Raw genomic sequence first — 21552 nt, forward strand, 5'->3', positions numbered from 1 at the left:
TATTTCAGTTTTGGGGTTTTTTAAAGTAAGTTGCTATTCTTTTCACCACAGGATAGCATGGAGCTGGTTCACAAACAGTCCAAGGCCGTGGCTGTTACCTGCATGTCCTTCCCTGTCGGAGATGTCAACAACTTTGTTGTTGGCAGTGAAGAAGGCTCAGTGTACACTGCCTGCCGCCATGGCAGGTGAGCACAAACTGTAATTACTCAGAGGAAATTAACGTAGTGAAAGGATGAGTCCCTGCATGCTTGACACTGTTATAGTGATTTATAGGGCATGTTTAGTCCTTTGTCTTTAAAGAGTTCCAAACAGATGTATATGAAGTCAAGTGTGCATGTTTTCCTGAGGAAGAGCTTCATTAAAACCAGAAGTTGGAATGCTGAACTGGTACTGTGCTGCCTTCAGTGACTGGGAGCTGCTGGTGCTGATGAGGGCAGCGTAGGTCACTGCAGCTTTATTCATTTGAATTGTAGCAGAACATCCCAAACTTTGTATCAGTTCTGTAGATAATTGTACAGTAACATCACGCACAATCTTAAATTGGCTTGCTCTTCTCCTGCTGTTCAATCTATTTTGAAATTGTCTGACTGTATCTTATCAATTGCTTTCTTAAATATAATTGAGTGCCCAGGTTTCATCTCAAATACACATCACCCTTGCTGCACAGGTGTTTTTTGTTCCAAAATACCCAAAATTGTATCACTTTTGTGTAACATCCTTCCTATCTCTTCTCCCCCTTCTTTCTCATGGCTCCTGATAGGAGACTATTAGGGTTATATTGTTACTGGTTTATGTCTGAACTTGGTGTCCATAAAGTACATGGAACTTCCCTTAAGTCGGTGAGAGCTTCATGCTCATTCCTGAGGACTGGATTTTGTTATTTGTATGAATGGGAGTTGAAGTTATTGCTTGAAGAGCAATGTAATTAAATGTGTGGGCTGGTTCCTCCAAAGTGAGTCTCTTCTCCCTGGGGTACTAACTAAAGGTTAGCAGAGAAGAGATGTTAAAGTTAAGGTCTGTATGCCAGGCTGGTGTGTGATCCTGTTGTGATGAAGCCTTTCACAGCGGGGTAACATCCATAAAAAGTGGTGAAATCTTGGCAGCTACATTTAAATTGCATTTCAGTGCTATCTCTGTCTGCAGATGTGTGGTTTTCAGATAAATTAACCTTCGTCATGTATTCTAAACAGCAAAGCTGGAATCAGTGAGATGTTTGAAGGGCACCAGGGACCAATCACAGGTATCAACTGCCATGCAGCAGTTGGTCCTGTAGACTTCTCACATCTTTTTGTCACCTCTTCTTTCGACTGGACAGTAAAGCTTTGGACAACTAAGGTAACTTAAATAAAGTTCAGTGGCTTTCTTCGTAGTCCTCGACACAAGGTGGTGCTGTAATGTAAGCTACTTAAGAAACTTGAGTAAACTGAAGTCATCCCGTGTGAAGCTCTCCAGGTTCTGGCGGCAGTCTGCAAAGAAGAGACAGACGATTAATAAAGCTGTAGTCAGTGACATCAAGCTTTGCTTTCAGCTTGTACATCGTTTGTGAACTTCTGATTCATTCCATTCATCCTTTTGTTACCAGTGAGCACAGTGTAGTCACATGTAAATCATGTTGTAGAATCAGTTACTTCATATTATGCACAAAGCAGATGTTTTGCTACAGTTTTATAGAGGACCAAGGGACAGCATCAAAACCAGTGTCAGTTAAACTCCATGAGTTTTGTATTATCTGTAATTCCCATTGCCAGAATTACCCCTTTGATACCCAGAGGAAGCAGAGTTACAGTCTCCCAGTAAGAGTCCAAACTGCTGTCACTGAACTGGCCTAGGCTTGATTTACAAGATGTGTAATGCATTGGATTTTCAATCTTTTACATTATTGGCTTGCTACTGATTGTTTTATAGTAGCAGACAGACTGCAGGCTTTGGAAAGCATCCCTTTAATAACAGCATTAACTTCTGGCTGTGTTTTGCAGAGGAATTTTTTAAAGTCAATGTGAATCACTCTTTAGTTATTGTTGGTAATGTTGTTGAGAAGTTCTGTATTTTGCTTTACCTGTTAGCTTTAGAATTTAGCAGTGCAGAGTTTGGGTATTGCATTGTTTGGTTTTTGTTGAGTTGTTTGGGTTTTTTTTCAGAATAACAAACCTCTCTACTCCTTTGAAGACAATTCGGATTATGTGTATGATGTGATGTGGTCTCCAACTCACCCTGCCTTATTTGCCTGTGTGGATGGGATGGGTAGGCTTGACCTCTGGAACCTCAACAATGATACTGAGGTGAGGCAGCCAGGTTAACAGTCAAATACAGCTGGAAAACTGTTTGCATGCTTTGAAAACAATGCTAAGAGTTTGCCATAGCATTTTGTTTTGGGGTTTTGTTGTTGTTCAATATTCTACTGGTTCCTGGATAATAGATAGCATTCTTTGATTATGGGGTTGTGATTCAATTGACTCCTCATAATGAATAACAGTGGTAGTTAAATTGTTTTACCTGTACCAAGAGTGAAAACATCTGTCGCTGTAACACCAACATGTGAAAGTGATGACAGATCTCTGCCAACACAGCCTCAGCAACCTGTAGCTTAACAGTGTGAACAAACCTGTTACCCACATGGCACTGTTGTTCCTATTGCCATAGTAATACTACAGAGAAATTGTATTTATTTGCCCCTCAGCTTAGAGAATTGAGTGCTTGGGATTTCTGGTGTGAGTTACAAACTTCATTATAGGATAAATTGGTTTTGAGTCTTAAACTTGTTGGAGGTAGGTGAGAGGAAGAACCTGAGACATTTGCTTTCTTAAAACATCCCATCAAAGGAAGAGTCATTCTGTAGGGCCACAGGTCAGCCTGTGGCTTCAGGTTGGGATTGTCCCGTTCTAGCTGTAGGACCTGCAGGACAGGAGTTGACCTGCCAGAACAGGTGATTCATCCCTGCCCTCTGCTGTGATCTTTCTGGAGATCCCTGGGCTCCTCCTTGCTGTCTGGTTGAATGCATGACTGTGCCTCCTGCCTCATGACAAGAGTGCAGATGTGCTTTTTGACAGAGGATGTTTGTGCCTCAGCCAAGGGGCAGGGGATGCGGTGTTTTGGTTGTATCACTGGTGATTGCCTAAGAGCACAGAGAGTCAGAGATGGATCTGCATACTCTGCCCCAGCTGAAGTGGGACTAGGTGTGTTCTGTAATCAAGAGCTCGTTTTTAGCAATGTGTTTTAAATGGATGCAGGTGCCAACAGCGAGTATTACTGTGGAGGGCAATCCTGCCCTGAACCGTGTGAGATGGACACATTCCGGGAGAGAGATTGCTGTGGGTGATTCGGAGGGACAAATAGTGATCTATGACGTGGGGGAGGTATGTATGCCATGTATCCTGCAAAGTAAATTGCAAAACACTTCAGTTTCTTTGACTCGTGCTCCTATTTAGCAGCTTGCTTTTCACTTTCTTCCCCTGTGATTAGCAATTTAGTTTTTATTTTCAAATTAGTGTTTCCTTTTTGTGTCTATTTCAGGTATTCTGGTGTAATTTTCTAGAATGCCATCTGTCAGTCAATCAAAAGAGCATTATTTTAAAGCTGGTGAAATAAAATGAGAAAGTCAATGGTTTTGTTTGTAGAGATTTTTATCTTGTCTGTATCTGGGGTATATGTGAATCCTGACTGTAGCTTGAGAGAGACCAAACAAAAAATGTTGCAGCAAAGCAGTCTTGACTTTGTATCTACGGGGAAGCTGTGGTACTGTGGACTGTGGTACTACATAACTAACTGATTGGATGAGGACACCACGTTAGTATTCCCCTCTGGAGCTGGTCTCAGTGGAGACGTAGTGTGCAAGCTTGTAACAGTATCACCTCATGCTTAAATACAGGACTCTCAAATTCCGCTGCTTTTATTAGTTAGAGCTTTTGATGTTCAGAATATTCTCAAAGTTACACTAAACAGAGGTAAACTTCTCCACTGGAACCCACTCTGAACATTACTTAAGCACTCTGCCGTTCAGAATGAGCTCAGGTTTTATTTATCAGTGGGTTAAATGACCTTCTCTTTGTCGACAGCAAATTGCGGTTCCTCGCAGCGATGAGTGGACGCGCTTTGGTCGAACGCTGGCGGAAATCAATGCCAACAGAGCTGATGCAGAAGAGGAAGCTGCAACCCGCATACCAGCGTAGACCTGAGGAAGCAGGCAGCACTGGTGGTAGCCTTGTGAATGATTCGATGCAAACCCTAACTGTGTAAGCATGTGTCAGTTCGAGTAATTTCATAGGGGAGGAATATATGGATTAAACTATGGACCTGAAAAATGTATTAAGATCACTGAAAATCCGATCTTGCATTGTCACTTTTTATATATAAATTACAAGCACATTCTTGGATTTGTGTAACTTTTAATACAGTTAACTTTGACTTTGCAAGGAACTACTTTTGCTAAAGCACTAACCTGGTGTAAATTTGCTCTTGAGCTTCTAAAATTTCCACTTTGTAACAGTATCTATTTCTGAAAAGTAAAACTTCTGTTTCTATACTAAACTTTCTATATTACACAGACTAACCTTCCTTAGCTTATGAATCTCCGAAGCGTTCTTTAATTTGAACTCTTCAAACTACCCATGGCTATGCATGCATATGTTCCCAGTAAGTTTCACTGTTTATAAATAGATAAGTCTCAGACTCTGGTAGTGGGTAATATATGTGAATAAAAATTTGTCTGTAGTTACAAAGTTATCTGATAACTGGACCTGAATTAATGAAATACATATTTAATAACAAGTTCTTTTGTTTGAATTGGCGCATTAGAAGGTGAGACTGATCCGTAAATAAATATTATATGAGCACTTGTCAGCTGTCACCTGACCCCTCATCTGTCACCCTGCAGTAGTTGGAGAGTAGAAAATTGTGGGAGCTGCTGCTTTGATTTTACTATACCCCCATCAGAGAGTTGTTCTCTACCCCCAGCCTCTCCTTCCTACCATGGCATCAGCCCAAAGGAGGGAAGCTACGGTTGTCAGATTTCCCTTATCCAAAGGAGCTCAATTTTGCCTTAATTTCTATAGCATGAAGGATCACGTTCTGTTAACTGCAGACTTGCTACTAACTTTCCATATTATACTTAAGAAAGATGTTTTTGTTGCTTTTTAACAGTTTTATTGAAACAAAACCCCTTGATGTTGGGAAACAGAATGGTTGGTACTTCTGTTAGAGGGGTTTTGAGTACTTTTTTTCTTAGGGCACTACAGAAGTTCCCATCAAGGCTGGTTTTGGGTTGGGGGGAGGTGTTGTGTTGACTGGGGGGTTTACTTGGTTTTGTGCAGTTTTTTAGTAAATATTCTGCCAGTACTGATGCCTTTAACTTAGGACTCTGTTTGTTTCTGATATTCTTAATCTGCTACAAGCGTATTGATTTGCTAAAAGAGCTGCTTTATATGCGTAAAAGTGGGAAATCCGTTTATTTTCCTTAATCAGCTTTATGTCTGCAAGCATTCTTATTGTTTCTTCATTCTTTGTTTCAATGTGGGTTGGTTTTATGGTTGGTTGTGGGTTTTTTCCTTGTCTAGGCTGTATCAAGCAGCTCAGAGTCACAGGCAGCAGAACAGCTGTTCTGTCTTCAGCAGGTTCTTTTTTTCAGTGGGTTTGAACATAACGTGTTGAGGCTTCTGTTGGTGTTGGCTTGTCAGGAGTCCCCCCCTTTCAAAAGCAAAGTCATGCTGTTCAGCTTGACATTTGCCTTGTGTGTTTTCTTCAACTGTGTGACAGCAGCTATCTGTTCCGTGAGAAACATGCAAACTATATAAAGAACTGGCACATCATGTGATGATTTTTACCCTGTGGGCACAGTAACTTTTAAGGAGCAGAACCCTCCCTTGTCTGACTGGGTTTTTGGTTTTTTGGGTGTTTTGTGTTCGGTTGGTTGTTCTTTTACTGAGATTGTTACTCCTCATTTAATGCATTTCCATCTGACTTTTATTTTTAGAAGCCCAGTAGATAAGGCTTTCTTTCAGTGGAATATGGCATAACTTTTATAGTTCATAAGTGTTAAAGTCATTTCATCCTTTTAATAGTTTTCAACAAAACTGTTCTGTATTCATTCCTGCTTCTGTTCTTCCCTGACAAAATAGCTGAGTACAGGTTAAAACCCTGCCTGGTTCTGGAGCTGTAAGAAACACAAATGCTGTGTTGCATTGTGGAGTCTCTTAAGGCCTTGATCAAGTCAGTCAACAAGCTGTGACTAAGATTAAGTACCAGGGGGTACCTGCCAGTTTTGTATCTATTTAGAAAAGTGCAGAACAAAGTACAAAGATGTGGCAGAGAGTTCCTGGGAAGCCTGTCTGCAGAGAACAGGGAAGTCTTTAAACAGAAACACAAACCAAAAAAACCCCCCCACAGACAGAGATGCCTTCTGATGGAGTTCCACAGATGCACAATGCAGAATAGCAATCGAACTGCCACGTTCTGTGTCTTACAACCTCTAGATCACTAAATACTGTTCAGCACCAAAAGGTTTTGCATCTTGCTTAGAGGCTACACCTGGAGGAGGGTTTGTCTCTGGGTGTAGCATTCAGGTTTGAAGAAGCCCTTTCTTCATAAGCTGGCCAGAACTCTCCATGTTGGCCTGCTGTCACCTGAGCAGGGAACTAACAGAGCCTCAACCTGGTTCATGCCACTGGAGCACGCTGTACTCTGAGGTGTTTAACTCTGAAAGAACCATGTAAAACTAAAGGCTGTCAGCTGCCATGCTTCAGTAAGGAAGGCTGGAGCCCCACCCACCTTCTCCCTGGCTGGATGGGTACTGTAACTACTTTCCTCTAAGGAAAATCTAGACACTCTTATTTCCTCTGACACTTCTGTGTTTAAAAAGTACAGCAGATACTATCTGCCAAAGCCAGAAATAGTTCAGTCTTCTCCTTTCTCTTCTAACATGGCATTACACTCACCTGGAAGTCTAAACAATCAGTTTTCCATATAAAAAAGAATACAAAAGGAATTTTGCAGGTTTTTTTCCCCAGAGTAACCTTTGTTTTCCATGGTAAAACAATCCAGAAATAAAGAGAATACCTTCAATTTCTTTTATAAAGAGCTTTACCTTTTGGGGAAAAAAAAGCCCTCTGACTCCCCCCTCCTGTAAAAACTCCTGAGTCCACTAATAACTGGCAAATATCTCATTGTGTTTTAAATATGCTACCACAGAGTGAGACCTATTACAGGTTATTGCCATGTACGTCAGGGGAGCTCCTTGTTACCAAGTACTGCTGCACAATAAAATACTGCATGTGCTCATCATTACCCGCTGTGTCCTCCTGCGCTCACAAGCCAGCATGGCGCCGTGTAGCACCTGGGCTGGAGCAGGCTCTGCGTCCTGACCCGATGGGTGCAGCTCACCTTTACCTTTTAATCTGATCTGTGGTCGTGGGTGGGGGGTGTCACACTGGCCAACTTTTCTATAAACAAAGTCATGAACCAACCCACAATTCAGTGTTTTTAAAATATTTTATTGTCACGATTGTTAACAAAACACCTTCCAAACATTCTGTACATTCCAAACTCTTTTGAACTGCACTACCCATTATATAAATGTACGTGTATGGATGCTGTGATGTCTCTGTACAAAGATGTACAATATGTACAGTAACATTAACCATAAGCTGTGCAAGGCAAAGTCTAGGCTACAGATTCATGCCACTGGTTAAAACAAGGCATAGAACCACAGCTTCAATCAGACCTTGTGTGCAAATAAACAAATGCAGGTATGTGTTAATATTCAAAAGGAGTAATTAGATTTGCAAAGCCCAGTTCAGCTAGAACAACATGCAGCTGACTGGAGAAAATACAGTTCTACTCATGTGAGCTTTGTCCACTGCATCCCTGTGTTAGGTTGAAACGTCTGTTTGGGCTTCAGCTGCTTGGTTTCGGTTGAGCTGAAGCGATTGCAGGAGATCGAAACTTTGGAAGATATAAGCCAAATTTATTTTCTATACCAGCAAAAGTAGCTGTAGCGAGTCTGTATCCACCTATGTGCTCAGGGTTAACAGGAGGAAGATCTGAAATCCGAGTTTTGGGGGTAGGTTCTGATCCAGAAGGTTTGCTGTTTGAAGAAAAAAGAAAGAAGAAAGCCTTTTCTTTAAAGTGTTGAGGGTTGTTTTTTTAAGCCTGAATAACTTTATGAGCTCTACACTAAATACTTATAGCTTTGGACTGAGTATGGAAGACTGTTAAAGCTGACTAATTAATTTACTTCCGTGGTACAGTAAAGCTGAATTCAGACCACTACTTAATAGAAAACCAAAGCAAAAATGGCTTTGTAAAATCTCTCTAAATTCCAGGGACAATAAGAAGATACCTTGCTGTAATGGAAGGATAAATTCTCTGTAGTGTATTAAAGTAAATGCACAATGGTTCCTTATCTCCTCATCTGTTTAGAAGTAGCACCCAGGTTTCTGTTGTATCTGGATGAAGGGATTTTTTGCATACTGCAAAAAAGTATAGCTCCTCAAAGGCACTAAGCTTAAGCAGTCCCACGATGACAAAAGGTAATATTTATTTTAACTTGGTAGTTTTTTTGTGCAAGCTAAAAAAAAAAACAAGTATTTGACTTACTGGCCTCCAAAATCGACATAAAACCATCGCTGCAGAAGTTCGTAAGTGACCAAAGTAACACCAAACTGGGGCGAAGATCTGAACACACGAGCTGTTAAATATTACAAATCAAAGTGTCAAACGAAGAGAAGAGTTTCTCAGGAGAGCAGCTGAACACTTCTCACAAGGAATTACGTCTTTCTGAATCGGACATGGTAAATAATGTTCTACTGCTTCGAGCCCTTAACAAAGCAATGGCTCGTTTACAGACTTAGGGTCAGGCTCAACATTCAGAGCGTGTTTCTCACCTCCAGCTCCCTTCCAGAAAGCCGACGGGCCTTCTTCCCTCAGAATCTTTCCGAAGCAGTCGATAACTCCACTGTATGTTGTCTGACCAGCGCGAGCTGCCACTTGCAGTCTTGTCTTGATGACATCAGCAGGGGTTACCAAAGAAGCAGCAGGCACACCTTTTAGAAGAAAGCCACATTTAATTTGCACAAAGAATCTTGTAAAAGATGAAATGCTGAAAAAATACAATAGCAAACTTCAGTATTTTTTGCAAGAATTGGTTATTACTAACAATGCAAGTTCTTATGCTTGATCCTAATTTAAACTGTTGTTCTTGGTATAATCCTTTTGAGTTTCTGAATTTGAAGGCCCTGATAGGTTTATTATTATTACTACTACTTTCTTTACTATCACCAGCAGTTCTCTCAGTATCTTGTAGTGGTCTGTCATTAACAGCAGTTTCAGATAGATAGGTATTTTTAAATTCACACATGCGATGCATATAAAAGAATATCCATGACTACAGGGAAGGTTGTGCACCCTTACTGTATTTGCTGTCCTTCTACAACAGATTTTGCAAGTTACATGTAAAACTGATTCACAAACTTGAGTCCTACACATCCATTTGTTAAAGGTGTTAATAAGAAAACTACTACTTCAACCACCAAGTCTGCAGAGATACATCTGTACTGCTGTTTGGACTGTTCTGTAGGAGAATAGGTGCTGCTTACGTTAACAGGCAAGCCATAAAAAGACTGAGGACAATGAAGGTGTTACAAGTCTGCTTAGTGCCAACAGCAGTAGCCAACAGTGAGGGAAGAACAAATCTCCGCTCCCAAGGCACCATTCTCAGCTTTCTAGTCAAAGGAAAGGAAGAAGTTTTCAGAAATGTACTCCACAGTATTTAACTGTGTTATCTGAGCTATTTCTGAATCCCTCTGAATACTGTAGACATGACCTCTTTAAAAGAGGAATCAGCATCTGACTTAGACTTTTCAAATTGGTTTTGACTTCTGCTGAGCAACAACTAGTGGCTACCACTGAACTCAAAGTTTAACAAGTCACTGATTTCCATACGGGATCATGATGTCTGAAGTGTCACTGACCAATGCAGGAGGTTTCAAAGGAAAACAGGAGCAATGTTGTTAAACGTACAAGCATACGCTAATAGCAACCATATCCAGGTTTTCCTTTGCAGCCTGTTTTCTTCCCTGCTGTGCAGGAAAAGCAGGAATAGATGGAGCCATTGGGAATGTGAAATCTGCAATTCTGAAAGGCAGATTCCTACAAGATTCACACACGTTTGTAACAGAGTTCATGCCACCCAGAAACACCAAACAAGCCGTGAAGTTTGCAATCTAAAATAAAACCAGCACGTCTGCATACAAGGTACAAGTTAAATGATGATACCTATAGTGCTTCTATAATAAATAGTTTTCCATTTCTGGCAGCTCTGCATTACTTGAGGGCAAAGGCGGCTACAACCTCATCCCTAGTTTCCGAGCTGGCCTCTCCCTTCCCCCTGGCAGGAGGCACACACCAACAGGCCAAGAGCTGGTGCAGACAGGCTCTGTACCAAGGCCAAGATGGGGAACTCTGTACACACAGCTCATGACTGATGTGTGTGTATATATATGTGTGTGTGTGTGTGTGTGTATATAGTGATTCCTTACGACTGTAACAAGTAACAAAGTTCTGATCATCCAATGATGTTTCTAGACTGCAGCTCCCAACACTGAGTAGTTCTCGATTGCAAGGCTGCAGACAAGCAGTTTTCACCCTGGTGATCTAACAACTCAGCTGTGCAGAATCTGGCCATTTGTATCCACAATCTGACACATCCACCACTACCATTCCTACATCAAGTATTTTAATGCCACTTGTCATTTAGTAGAAACAACTTTTTCTCAATCACAGCTGCGTATTCTCCACACACTAAGCATCTTCGAGAAGCCTTTAAAATATTTTAAATTTCAGAGGATGATACTTCAGCTTCTTCACAAACTAATGCCCTATTTTTAGCAATTACATTTGAACAAAGTTTCTTCTCAGTTATTCAGGAATCCAAAACTAGGTAAGTCATTTTCTTCTTAGCTCTTATGATATCTCATTTTATGTTCATCAAAGATTCAAATTAGCCTTCAACTCTGAGAGCACAGTAACAAGTAAAACCCCATTGAGACAGACAGATCAAATTTGACTACAAGTTGCTGAGCTGCATTACGCTGTTTATCCACATTATGCAAATGTAATTAGCTCTCATCAAAATTACATCGCCTCCCACCAAGGATAACAGTGATCAAATTTAGATTAAATCAGATACAATGGTACAGTACCCTTCCTTTATATGGGGCTACTGAATGAATATTAAATATTACTCACTAAAGAAAAAAAAAATTACTTCTAGAAAACATTCTGCAAAATTACCTGCGATGGCTCCAGCTGTAAGGAGATTAAGCCCTCCCACGTGGCCATTTTCATCAGCAAGCATCAGTTTACTGTGAGCATAAACAGGAAAGTAGATTGCAGAAAAGGGAATGTCTCTGAGGAAACATGCTTTGGCACCCTGTCACACAGAAAAGAGGCATAATACAAATAAATTTTGTAAATAAGGTTTAAATTGATATCCAGCAAGCTGCCTGAGCCCAGGAAGTACCGACTCTTTTGATCTACCAGGTAAATAACACCGAAAATAAAACGTCTCAGGAAACAGAAGATGTAGGGTTGAACCTGAAAAAAGAATAAAGCACATCTAAAATAAGTTTCTAGAATGAGGAGGATTCAAGGTTCAGGTCTGATTTCAGTAGGCAACACATGACATCAATGCTGACATCAGTACATTTTGCATTTGATGTGTCCAAACGCGATGTAGAAAGCGACAAAGGTCTGTCCTTATGTCTTGCTGACAAGAGCCCACAGCCACGGAAGCAGCAAGAACAGTCCCCTGCATCCCATTTTTTCCACCAAACATGAAAGCACGACTAAAATAAAAGCAAGGACAGCAAGGCCTCACACTGATCTCCGCTCGTCGGCGTCTGGTTGACTGAAGAAGCTGCACTGGAAGGTTGGCAAAAGGAGCCAAACTGCTGCAAAATGGAAGCTAGTCAGTAAGGGGAAGGTACAGGGGGACAACACGAGCAGCCTGTGGTAATACTTCAAGGAGTAGCTCCTGGCCATTCAGGAGTTCCTTAACACACTGGAAAAACAATGAAATGGCCGTAATAAAACATTCACAGAGTCACAGAACGGCAATGCATGCTGGCTGCAAAACCACCACTCTGTGCCTGAAGACCCAGGCCAGCAGCCTCCACACAACAGCCCCACCTGAGGCCAGTCCCCCAGCACCTATCTTAACATAACAAACACTCTGTGGCTTATGCAGAAGACCTGATAAAGAGAAACTTGGATTTTCTGGTCTAAAATGAGTTCTTACAGTTATTCACAAATGACAATGCAATTCCAAAGAACAGCAGAATTTTTAGTAAGCTCAACTGTTTAATTAATGCAAATAGCAATGGTAATTTTGTCCCCTGTTCCACAGTACCTGTGATCTTCAGGAAACATAATGGCCATGAATCTCATCTACCAAATTCAAAAGAAAAGCTTCAGCTCCAAAAGTAAATTTGCACATTTTTATAGTATTATTGCAGGTCTATGGACAAAGCATGTAAAACCATGTTTTCTAAGCGCAGAGCTAACACGACTGCTGAATTTCCGCATTACCCCTTGCACTGGCAGAAGATACAGGAAGAAACACTCTTCCTTGTTTAAGAAGACTAATAGCTTCTGCTCCATTACATCTGATCTGTAATGATGGTAGCAAGTATACCTGCAGGGAAGGAATCTGTTGACTGGCATTCTGCTGCAGTACAGTACAGTACGGGCTTTTTTTAGTGGAATTTGTTATTGACAAATCCCACCACTTAACTTCTTAAAAATCAGAATCCCACTAAACTCCACTACTGTTTCACTGCCGTCAAATTATTAAGACAAAGAGAATACCCTGCTGCAAAGATAACAATAGAGATAACAGAGATTCAAAATAAATGTAAGAGAAACACACAGGGAAAGCTAAAGAAACTTTTCACAAAACCCCACCAAATGAAATGATCAGTGCCAGAAGCCAGCAGGTCTGCAATACAGGACTCCCTGTAGCTTGGCATAAAAGCCCAAAGGATAGAATGGGGGAGTATTTTTTTGTATCCCACTGCCATTAATATAGAAGTGGGTTTTCTTCAGTTTTTCCACCATGGGGCTGCCCTGCAGGAAGAGATTGGTTTTAAATTCAAAAGATTTCTTTGTTTTTAACAGTTTTTGTTTCAACGATGTAAAAGTTTAGCATAAAACGTAAAACAATGACGCCACTCAAAGCAGAAATACATACCTTATAAAGTCCAAGAAGGCCTAAATCTTTTATAACAGAGAGGGCACTGACTCTGGGTCCTGTAGTAATTTCTCCTGCTACCTGCAACCGAATCTTTACAATCTCCAGAGGATTAGTGAAGATGACCTGAGAAGCTCCTGCCTGCAAACACAAGGAAAAAGAAAGCAAATTGTGTTACTAGAGCATGTGGCGACAGGTTGACTGTCACAAGGGGCCACGTGCCTTCACTTCTCTCTGTACTCACTGATATTCTTGTGTGAAAATATACAAGAGCTACTTAGTAAAGCACCTGTCCAGAAATTAAAACCCCCAAAGCAGAAATCAGTTTTGTTAAAAAAAAAAAGATGTATTCCACAAAGGTGGAATAATTCAGTTTGTCTCCGTTTCCCTCCTTGCCACCACTTTCCAAAAGTCTATCAGACACTACACGCGATATTAAATAATCATTAGACTTGTGCTACTACAGCATCAAACACGTATAAAGAAGCCCTTATGTTTATTCAATAATGATCCATCACCAGTGTGTAGACATGTTATTTGCATTTAGTGGTGATGCTGTTTAAAAGGTAAATTTGCATTTAATGGTGTAATTTTAAATTATTAGAAAAGGTGTTTGGAGTTTTGTTTTGCAGCCTTTAATTGTCCTAAGTGGAAACAAAATATAAAATTTAAATAGGAAAGGTATCGTTTCCAAATATGATACTAGATAGAAACAGGAGTCGTATCTTTGAGCTAAGCATGATAGCAATTTTTCATGTGGGAAATCCTCTGTTAGCAGTGCTGAAGGACTATTTCATGTACTTCCTAACAATAGTGTTGCTGAGCTGCCTGAGGTTCTGCACTTGAACAAAAGGCTTTCAGAGAGCTGTATTTCAGATTTGAGAGAGATTCAGTCTGACAGTTCAGTTTCAGAAGCATGTAAATTTATTTAAAATGACATGTTTAGATTTCTCCACGGTTTGCTGTAGGTACCACCATTCACTTCTGCAGGAGTGTGTGGTTCATCACAAACCAGTTAAATTCTACCAGGCTTGCATTCTCCCCTCTTCCTAAGCCACCTTTCACACTTAAAAATTAAAACTAGTTCCTTATAAAACCGACATATAACTACTTGAGTACAGCCAACTTTAAAAGCATTTCTTTCATAATCTGGAAGCTCCTCTTAAGACCTGTCAAATTTTAGTGAAGGAAAAAGATGTGCAGTATTTGCAATTAAAGCTTATTCCCACTTCTAAATTGCCCAGGAAATAAACTCTCTTTGTGATGCTGGGGGGGTGGATGTTTGTGAAGGAAAATCAATGGTCTGCTACAGCACCGCCTGGACAGCAGGCATGGTGTTCTTTGCTAATTGATTCAGAACTAATGAACACTAATCCTTTCTGCCTGTAGCACAATCTTCCTCTCTCCAGTAGCAGGCAGAAAAAACACCAGATTAGCCCTGAAGCATGCCTTAGGAGTCAGTAACATGAATTATTGTCGACTTGAGACAAAAGAGCACTGCAAACCTCCACAGCTCTTACCAAGAATGACTCAGGTAATATCAACAGGATGGGGGGCATGAAGCATCAAAATCTTCACTGCCCAAGCACCCAACACTTCACCACATCTTTACTGACCACACTGCTATCCTGCTGCAAGCCCCGATTATTAGTTCACTCAATACTGCCATTTAAAATCATCACTGTTATGGCTTTATTAAGGCACCTTGAACCAAACAGTGGGTCTTTAACAACTGCCACTCAAATAATGGGTCTGGGTTGTAAATCTTTATTTTATTCCCTTACTTCAACTCTCTGACAGCAAAAATCTGGTGGACACCCACCAAGATCACTAGAGCTCCCAGCCCAGCCAGACTGATCCCATCTTCCCTGTTCCCTGGACTTCCTGCACTGTGTTCGCTCCATTACCTGACACTACTCATGCCCAAAGCCATTCTTCAGCCTCTTTACTCCTGATCTTACCTTCCCAGTTCAAACACACCTACACAAGCAAGATGAAATGCTGCCCTGCCAGGCAAAGTTCCACTCCAAATAAAATGTATATAATTCACACCTGGCAAGTTCTGTTAAACAATAACCAATTTTTTTTGTTCATATTGCATTAAACAGAAAACCAATTTCAAATGTTTACCATTATTTTCCTACGTAATTTTTAAAAATACTTCTGGCAGCTAAAGCATTAAGCAGAATGCTCCTACTATATAATACAATTCACCACACAAAAAAGTCAAGTAACTTTAAATTTAGACTCTGAGCTAGAAATTCACTTCTTTAGACAATTGCCAGCTACCTGCCTATTGAATATGCATTCTTTGTTTGCATATATATTTGCAATTCCACTTTTTTATTTTTAATGTTAGAAATTAATACATCCTGCAGAGCAGCCAAAATAACTCTTCCTATTCGCCTAACACCCACCACAGAACATAAATAGGGCAATTGTAAACATTTCTATTTTCTACCCTGAATTCAATCTTCCTGCAATTAACATCCTCCTCTCTGAGGCACACAACTGCCTACCTTTCTGTTAAAATCAGCAACAGCCCTCTTCTGACACAGAAAAAAAAAAGACTAAACACAATACTTTTCCATAATTTAGCAGCCATACTAGTTATATTTACAATGTTACAAATTGCATATAGTTCATATAGTATCATATATTAGGACAATATTAAAATATGACTTGATGATTGGGTTACTGAGCAAAATAAATTATAAAACTCTAACATATGCTTATCAGCAGAAAAGCACTTTAATTACATTTACACTGTGAACACTGAGTACTCAGAGCAGTGACAAACCTTGGACTGGCAGCAAGAGCTGTAACTGTCCAGATACCCAGTTAAACACTCCCTATCAGCAATACGTACTGCTGTCCAGGTCTTTGCTTTTCATTCACTTACACTTGGAGCTCAGCAAACTTTTCTGCACAGCCGTGGTTTCAGGTCCTTATACATATCACAAGTACAGGCATCTGACTTTAATACAGAACATGTAACACAAGAAAATTCACTTTTTCATTGTGGGGGTTTATTTTAATGAACGTGAGGGTTGGATTTTGTCTGTGTTTTCTTCTTAAGTAAAGCATTCCCTACCTGACTGAGGAAGGACAACTGAGGCAGAAAGAGCTGCCTGGGCAGCAGAGGAAGCGCACTTCCCAGAAGAGGGTGCAGAGGAGAATGACACAAAGATCTCCAAATAAACTTGAATTGGCAGCGTGCAGGGTTGCAATACAAACCTCCATGCTTCTGTTCAAATCACTGGCAATCATCGTCAGTCCTTTTCAAAGTATCTTACTTCAGCTGTCAGCTATGTATGTTAAGTACACGTGCACGTGCATATACACACAGAGGTATATATTGCAGTCCTTTAATTTCTGTTGGAGAAGGTGCACTAAACCTAGATTTTTTTCCCCCATAAAAACCTCTCTTCACACATAAATTGCAACAGACACTTTAAAAAAGGTTGACAAATTTGTTTCTGAATGGAGGTTATTCATACACATCAGAAATACCAGTAATAAAAGCTTCTACTTAACCTTAATGTCATGTAAAATAACTCTGCAAGGAGCAAATAAAGGAACTAAATCTGACAGCAAAGGTTATGAGGGAAAAGATGTAGTTTGAGATCCCACAGCAAACACCCCATGACATGCCAAAGGCTGAAGGAAATACACAAATGACCCTGCAACATGAGACCTCTTGCCCTTTCCAATTCCACCCGAGAGGCATATGCTACAAAGGGGGAGAGGCCTATTTCAAGCCCTTCCTTCCTTCCTTCCTTTTTGAAACCACCACATCCTGGACCACAAGTATGTCCCATACAAGCAGCTAAAAGAAGATGCTACTTAAAACAGTTTGGTTTAAAAACATCAAAAGAACTTGCACTTCTTTCTCAAGGCAAAGCTGCTGTCGTTACCTACCATAAGCTTACAGTCTCTTTTTACAAAACAGTAATTTTCTCCCTAACTTTAAATGTCCATAATGGAGATCAAGAAAAAGAAGTAAAGTTTAATTTTACTTCTAACTTTGTTTGAAGCATATTAAAAGAAATAGAGTATCTTCAAGATTTTGAAGGAAAAGTCGTCTAGCAGCTGTAATTCTGTTTTCTGTTTGTTAAATAAACCCAGTAACATTTTAAATTATTTTTTCAAAAGGAAATATTTGACACATAGTCCCACCCCAACCCCTAATCATCAACAGATGCATTGCCTGCACTGCCAGAAAGGGTTCTTGGACCCTTTTTCTGCCTGGCACCCCACATCCTCTTCCTCCCTGAAGCATAAATTGGAAATGTCTTTCTGATGAAACCGGATTCATCCATTCAAAATCTTAAGCACCATGCACATTGCATTGATGGGAAGGATCCATTTCTTCCTGTGGAACTCATAGGAGTTGCAACTTAAAATCACAGCATCTTTGCCTACCATTAAGAGTGCTTATGAATCATTTACACAGCCTTAGGTATCTCTTTCAGCATCACTTCCCAACTGAAGACACACAGTTGCCCTACAGCACCTTGCCCTCCACGACGTACTCACACGTCACGCATGTAAGTTCCTTTGAGAAGCACTGGCTGTATCAGGTGTGTGCGCTCTGCTTACCCATCTGCTGTCAGGATACAGGAAAGCACTGCCAAAGCCTCCCTCAGTCTCCCTGCAATTCAAAGCTAACGGTAGCTGAAAATTCCAAAGGCAGGAACGCAGGCTAATCACTGAATTACAATGAAATGTAATTCAATTAATTACAGTAACAGTAGGGAAAGAAATTATTTGCTCTGAACATGTGTAAGTGTGGATAGTGCTGTTGATGATTAACAAGCCAGCGTACTCTGGGGAAGGCAGGGAGATGGGGTATCGGTTTCATCCACCAGGGACCAAAGCCCTTTCACTGACAGGTATGACCTGACCGCTGTAACTGAGCTGCCCCCACGTAGCTGTTCTGCACATTTCAAATACGGCTACAGCTTGGGAGCAGCTGGGAATATTTGGGCTCTCAGAGAGCAGACCCTACACTTCCCAATGACATTTACACTGCCCAGCAGCTAGCAGGTAGGTTTCAAGGAGCACAGGGCACATGCTGCCTGCGGGAGGTCCCTGCCCTGCAGTAAGGAAGGAAAGACAACACTGACCACATAAACAGGCCACTGCCTGGACAGATGTCTTTGTTAACAGCGAAGAAGCCATTTCCTCTTGCTCAGAACAGGAGTTTATTCCGTAACCCTCACAGCACCTGAGACTAATCGGAGCCTGGAAGTTAAGATTTCAACCAAAGAGATCCAGTCTCTTGTAGCTGTCATTTCTGGAGGAGGCACATGCTTTTGCAGACTCTCCAGAGTTACACAGCCTATGCAAGTTCTCTTGAATTGCTACTGTCTTAATGTCAAAGGTTTCACCTGTCCTCACGCATGGGTCCTAGAAGACTGTAACTCAATACAGAGGCTTTGATACGGTGCTGCCATCCAGAGAGGAGAATTTGCTGTGCTTTCTGGAGACTTTCCCAGGCTGCCTCCACTTCCTCACAAGAATGTTTTTTGTTCCTGGTTGAGGACTGTTCCATGCACAATGTGCTTTTGTATGGCTTGCAAAAGGGTGGGCCTTCAAAGGTCAGGAAGGCCTCTGTAGGAAACTCTGTAAAACGGCTGAAAACAGGGCTTTCTCATCTTGCTCATCCTCTACCAGTTCCATACCAGGAATGATGAAAAAAGTGCATTATTCATGTTAATCAGGAGAAGGTTCAACACTAAACACAGACAAGTGATGGTCAGAGATAGTAAGTACATCTCTGAGAACTACATAAGCGTATAATTCCATTTCTTCTGATGTTACGACAAGGTGAAGAGCATATTTTAAATTTAGCTTATATTCACAGTGTAGTATTGGGAAAATATTTAAGTGTCAAACAAAGAAAAAACACAAAAAACAAGTTACCTAAATCCAGATGCTGAAAATAGTTTTGGCATATATAAAACCCAAGCAGTCCCACAGTAACCCATCATTTTGTACTAACAGAGAGAGGAGGAATAAAGGAAAAAATGAAGAAGAAAGGTAGCAAGCCGAAAGTCTGGCATGCCCTGCACATAGAAATGGACTGAGCTTACTTGTGGTGCTTCCTTGGACATAACTGTTGGTTATGCCTCATAACATTTTGTAGAGAAACAGTATATAATGAACTCCAGGAGGTCAAAGATCAACACTATTTCTAAGCAAGTCACCATAGAAAAGGACTGAGGATGAGAAAGGCTAACATGTCAACTTGCTACTGCTTTAATTAACTGATACTTTCAGACTTTTTGAATAAACTTTACAGGCTTGCTAATAAAGATTCTGGTATTTAGGAACATGTGAACTTGCTAAAATGGAAATAAGCAGCAGTACAGGTGGAAGTGTCATCAACTGGTAAGATACTGGATGATCCAGAGGAGGCTGCGAAGAAATCAACATCCCTGAGGTTGCTACACCATGGCCTCACCTACAAAGGGCAACCTTGTTTAAAATTCTCCCAAACTGACTAAGTATTAACTTGAGAAAGGAGATGAGAATATCAGCTAAGACAGTCAGATAAAAGGGTTGTATTTCAGTAGATTACAAATCCGCTCAGCTTCACAGAAATGTCCACACTTCTGAAAGCTGATCTGAAACTCGGATTTCTCCCCCGTTTTTGCATGTTCACTGCATTAAGACAATAAAGCTATTTTGAAAAAAACTACCTACCAAGAAGTAAAAAAAAAAACCCTCTAGTGTAGATTGAATTTAGTATTATACATTTCACTACAAAATAATGTAATAAAACATCTGGTAAGTTTTGTTGTATTTTATTTACGTATTTCGGCCCAACACAGAGAAAACCACCAATTAATTACATTCACTTCTGTTAGGAATGACCTGTATGTGCTGTGGTTTTGAGCTTTCCAGAAAAAGGTTAGTCTTTTGCTAGCTATGTATCACAGCTGCTTTCTCACATTTCTCAGAAAATAAACTTTGTACACTGACAGGTGAAGACTCAAGCATGTACCAGGCTGCCAAATTCAATCAGGCAGAACTATAAGCAGCCTCCCTTCAGGGCTGCTTCTTTGAATTAAAAGTTTGCAGAGGTCAACAACCTTTCTGCCCCAGGTTTTGTTGTAAGATGAGGAGGTTTTATACCAGCCTGTCAGCCTACTCAACTGGAAGTTATTAGAGTTCTCCACTACAAAAGAAACCTAACTCAAGCCTTAAACATTTTATAGGGTTAACAACTGTTGGGAAATCCTACAAATGAAATTACCCAATGTGCAAAACAAAACAAAGCAAAAAACAACAACAACAAAACCTATCATAATATCAGTTCAAGCCATTTACAGGTTGCCAAGAGATCCACTGAATTACAGCCCTCAATCTCAACAAACACACAGTTTGGTTTTGAACTGTATTGTGGTGATGGATTTAGTTAGCATCTGGAATAATGTAGCTACATTTTATATAAAGGCATTTAAACAGAAAAATCATTCATACCCATTAACAGAACAGGAAGACTACACTGGTCAGTTTTTCCAGATTTTCATAAAAATTCACAGATAGCAAGTTGACGAGTGTGCTTCTTTTCCTTCCCAAAATCTTCAGCAGGAAATTAGACTTTTTAAAACTATTCTAGCTCTCCCCATCCACTCACCCACCAAAGGAAACTCAAAGATGATCTCTATAATCCACTCTGAAGGACTGCCTGTATTTTTCCAAACTAACCATGAATGCCAACACAAGAAAAAGTATGGAAAAAGGGAGAAAAGGCACCCATCCTCTTTTCAGCTTTTTGTGAATAATACCACTGCTGAAACTGAAAATTAGAAGCTGTGGCAAAAGAAGTTGTTCAAACACATAATTCCAAGGGAACTCAACTCAGAAGTATGCAAAGCTTTCCAAACAGACAAAGTATTTATTGGTTTTTTAGTTCTTGTGACTGGGAGAAAAAAAGAACAGTTGTGTTCAAATGGACAAAGCACACCCATTAACTGTCATTCCAACTATACCACACGTGACTGAGAATCAATTTTTCCTAGGAATACAGAACAGACACTTACACAGCCTCCAGCAAGGACCTCTGCGGGGAGTGGAATGGAACCATCCTTCTTGGTAAATTTGTCTCTGACAAAGTCATTAACCTAATAAAGATACAATACATTATACACAATTTTAAATTATTTTTCCTCCTTATTAACATTATCAAGTGCATCTGTAATTATATATATATATATATTAGAGTGCTTGTAAGTGGCCATCTTTCACACATCCTGTGCATGTTAACAAACAAAAGGATGCTGGGGGGAAAAAAAGGAAAAAAA

The 21552-nt window shown here is 40.3% G+C and overlaps 2 protein-coding genes across 3 annotated transcripts in view; one reads left to right on the plus strand and one right to left on the minus strand.

The window, feature by feature from the left end:
• Positions 1–4832, plus strand: part of DYNC1I2 (dynein cytoplasmic 1 intermediate chain 2) — a 28962-nt gene extending 24130 nt beyond the window's left edge. For both annotated transcript variants that reach the window (XM_084264258.1, XM_084264257.1), the window contains exons 12-16: positions 52–185; positions 1191–1335; positions 2139–2279; positions 3228–3353; positions 4053–4832. In XM_084264258.1, coding sequence (XP_084120384.1) covers positions 52–185; positions 1191–1335; positions 2139–2279; positions 3228–3353; positions 4053–4166 — 660 coding nt within the window. In that variant the 3' untranslated portion in view covers positions 4167–4832. The remainder of the gene's footprint in view (positions 1–51; positions 186–1190; positions 1336–2138; positions 2280–3227; positions 3354–4052) is intronic.
• A 2635-nt stretch (positions 4833–7467) lies between these two features.
• SLC25A12 (solute carrier family 25 member 12) overlaps positions 7468–21552 on the minus strand; it is a 48807-nt gene continuing 34722 nt past the window's right edge. The window contains exons 13-18 of the mRNA XM_084265715.1: positions 21292–21372; positions 13238–13378; positions 11281–11419; positions 8874–9032; positions 8587–8677; positions 7468–8074 (exon numbers count right to left, since the gene is read on the minus strand). Of these exons, the coding sequence (XP_084121841.1) occupies positions 7885–8074; positions 8587–8677; positions 8874–9032; positions 11281–11419; positions 13238–13378; positions 21292–21372 (801 nt within the window). The 3' untranslated portion in view covers positions 7468–7884. The remainder of the gene's footprint in view (positions 8075–8586; positions 8678–8873; positions 9033–11280; positions 11420–13237; positions 13379–21291; positions 21373–21552) is intronic.

The sequence above is a fragment of the Gallinula chloropus genome (genome assembly GCF_964237585.1).
Source record: "Gallinula chloropus genome assembly, chromosome: 5".
Lineage (NCBI taxonomy): Eukaryota > Metazoa > Chordata > Aves > Gruiformes > Rallidae > Gallinula > Gallinula chloropus.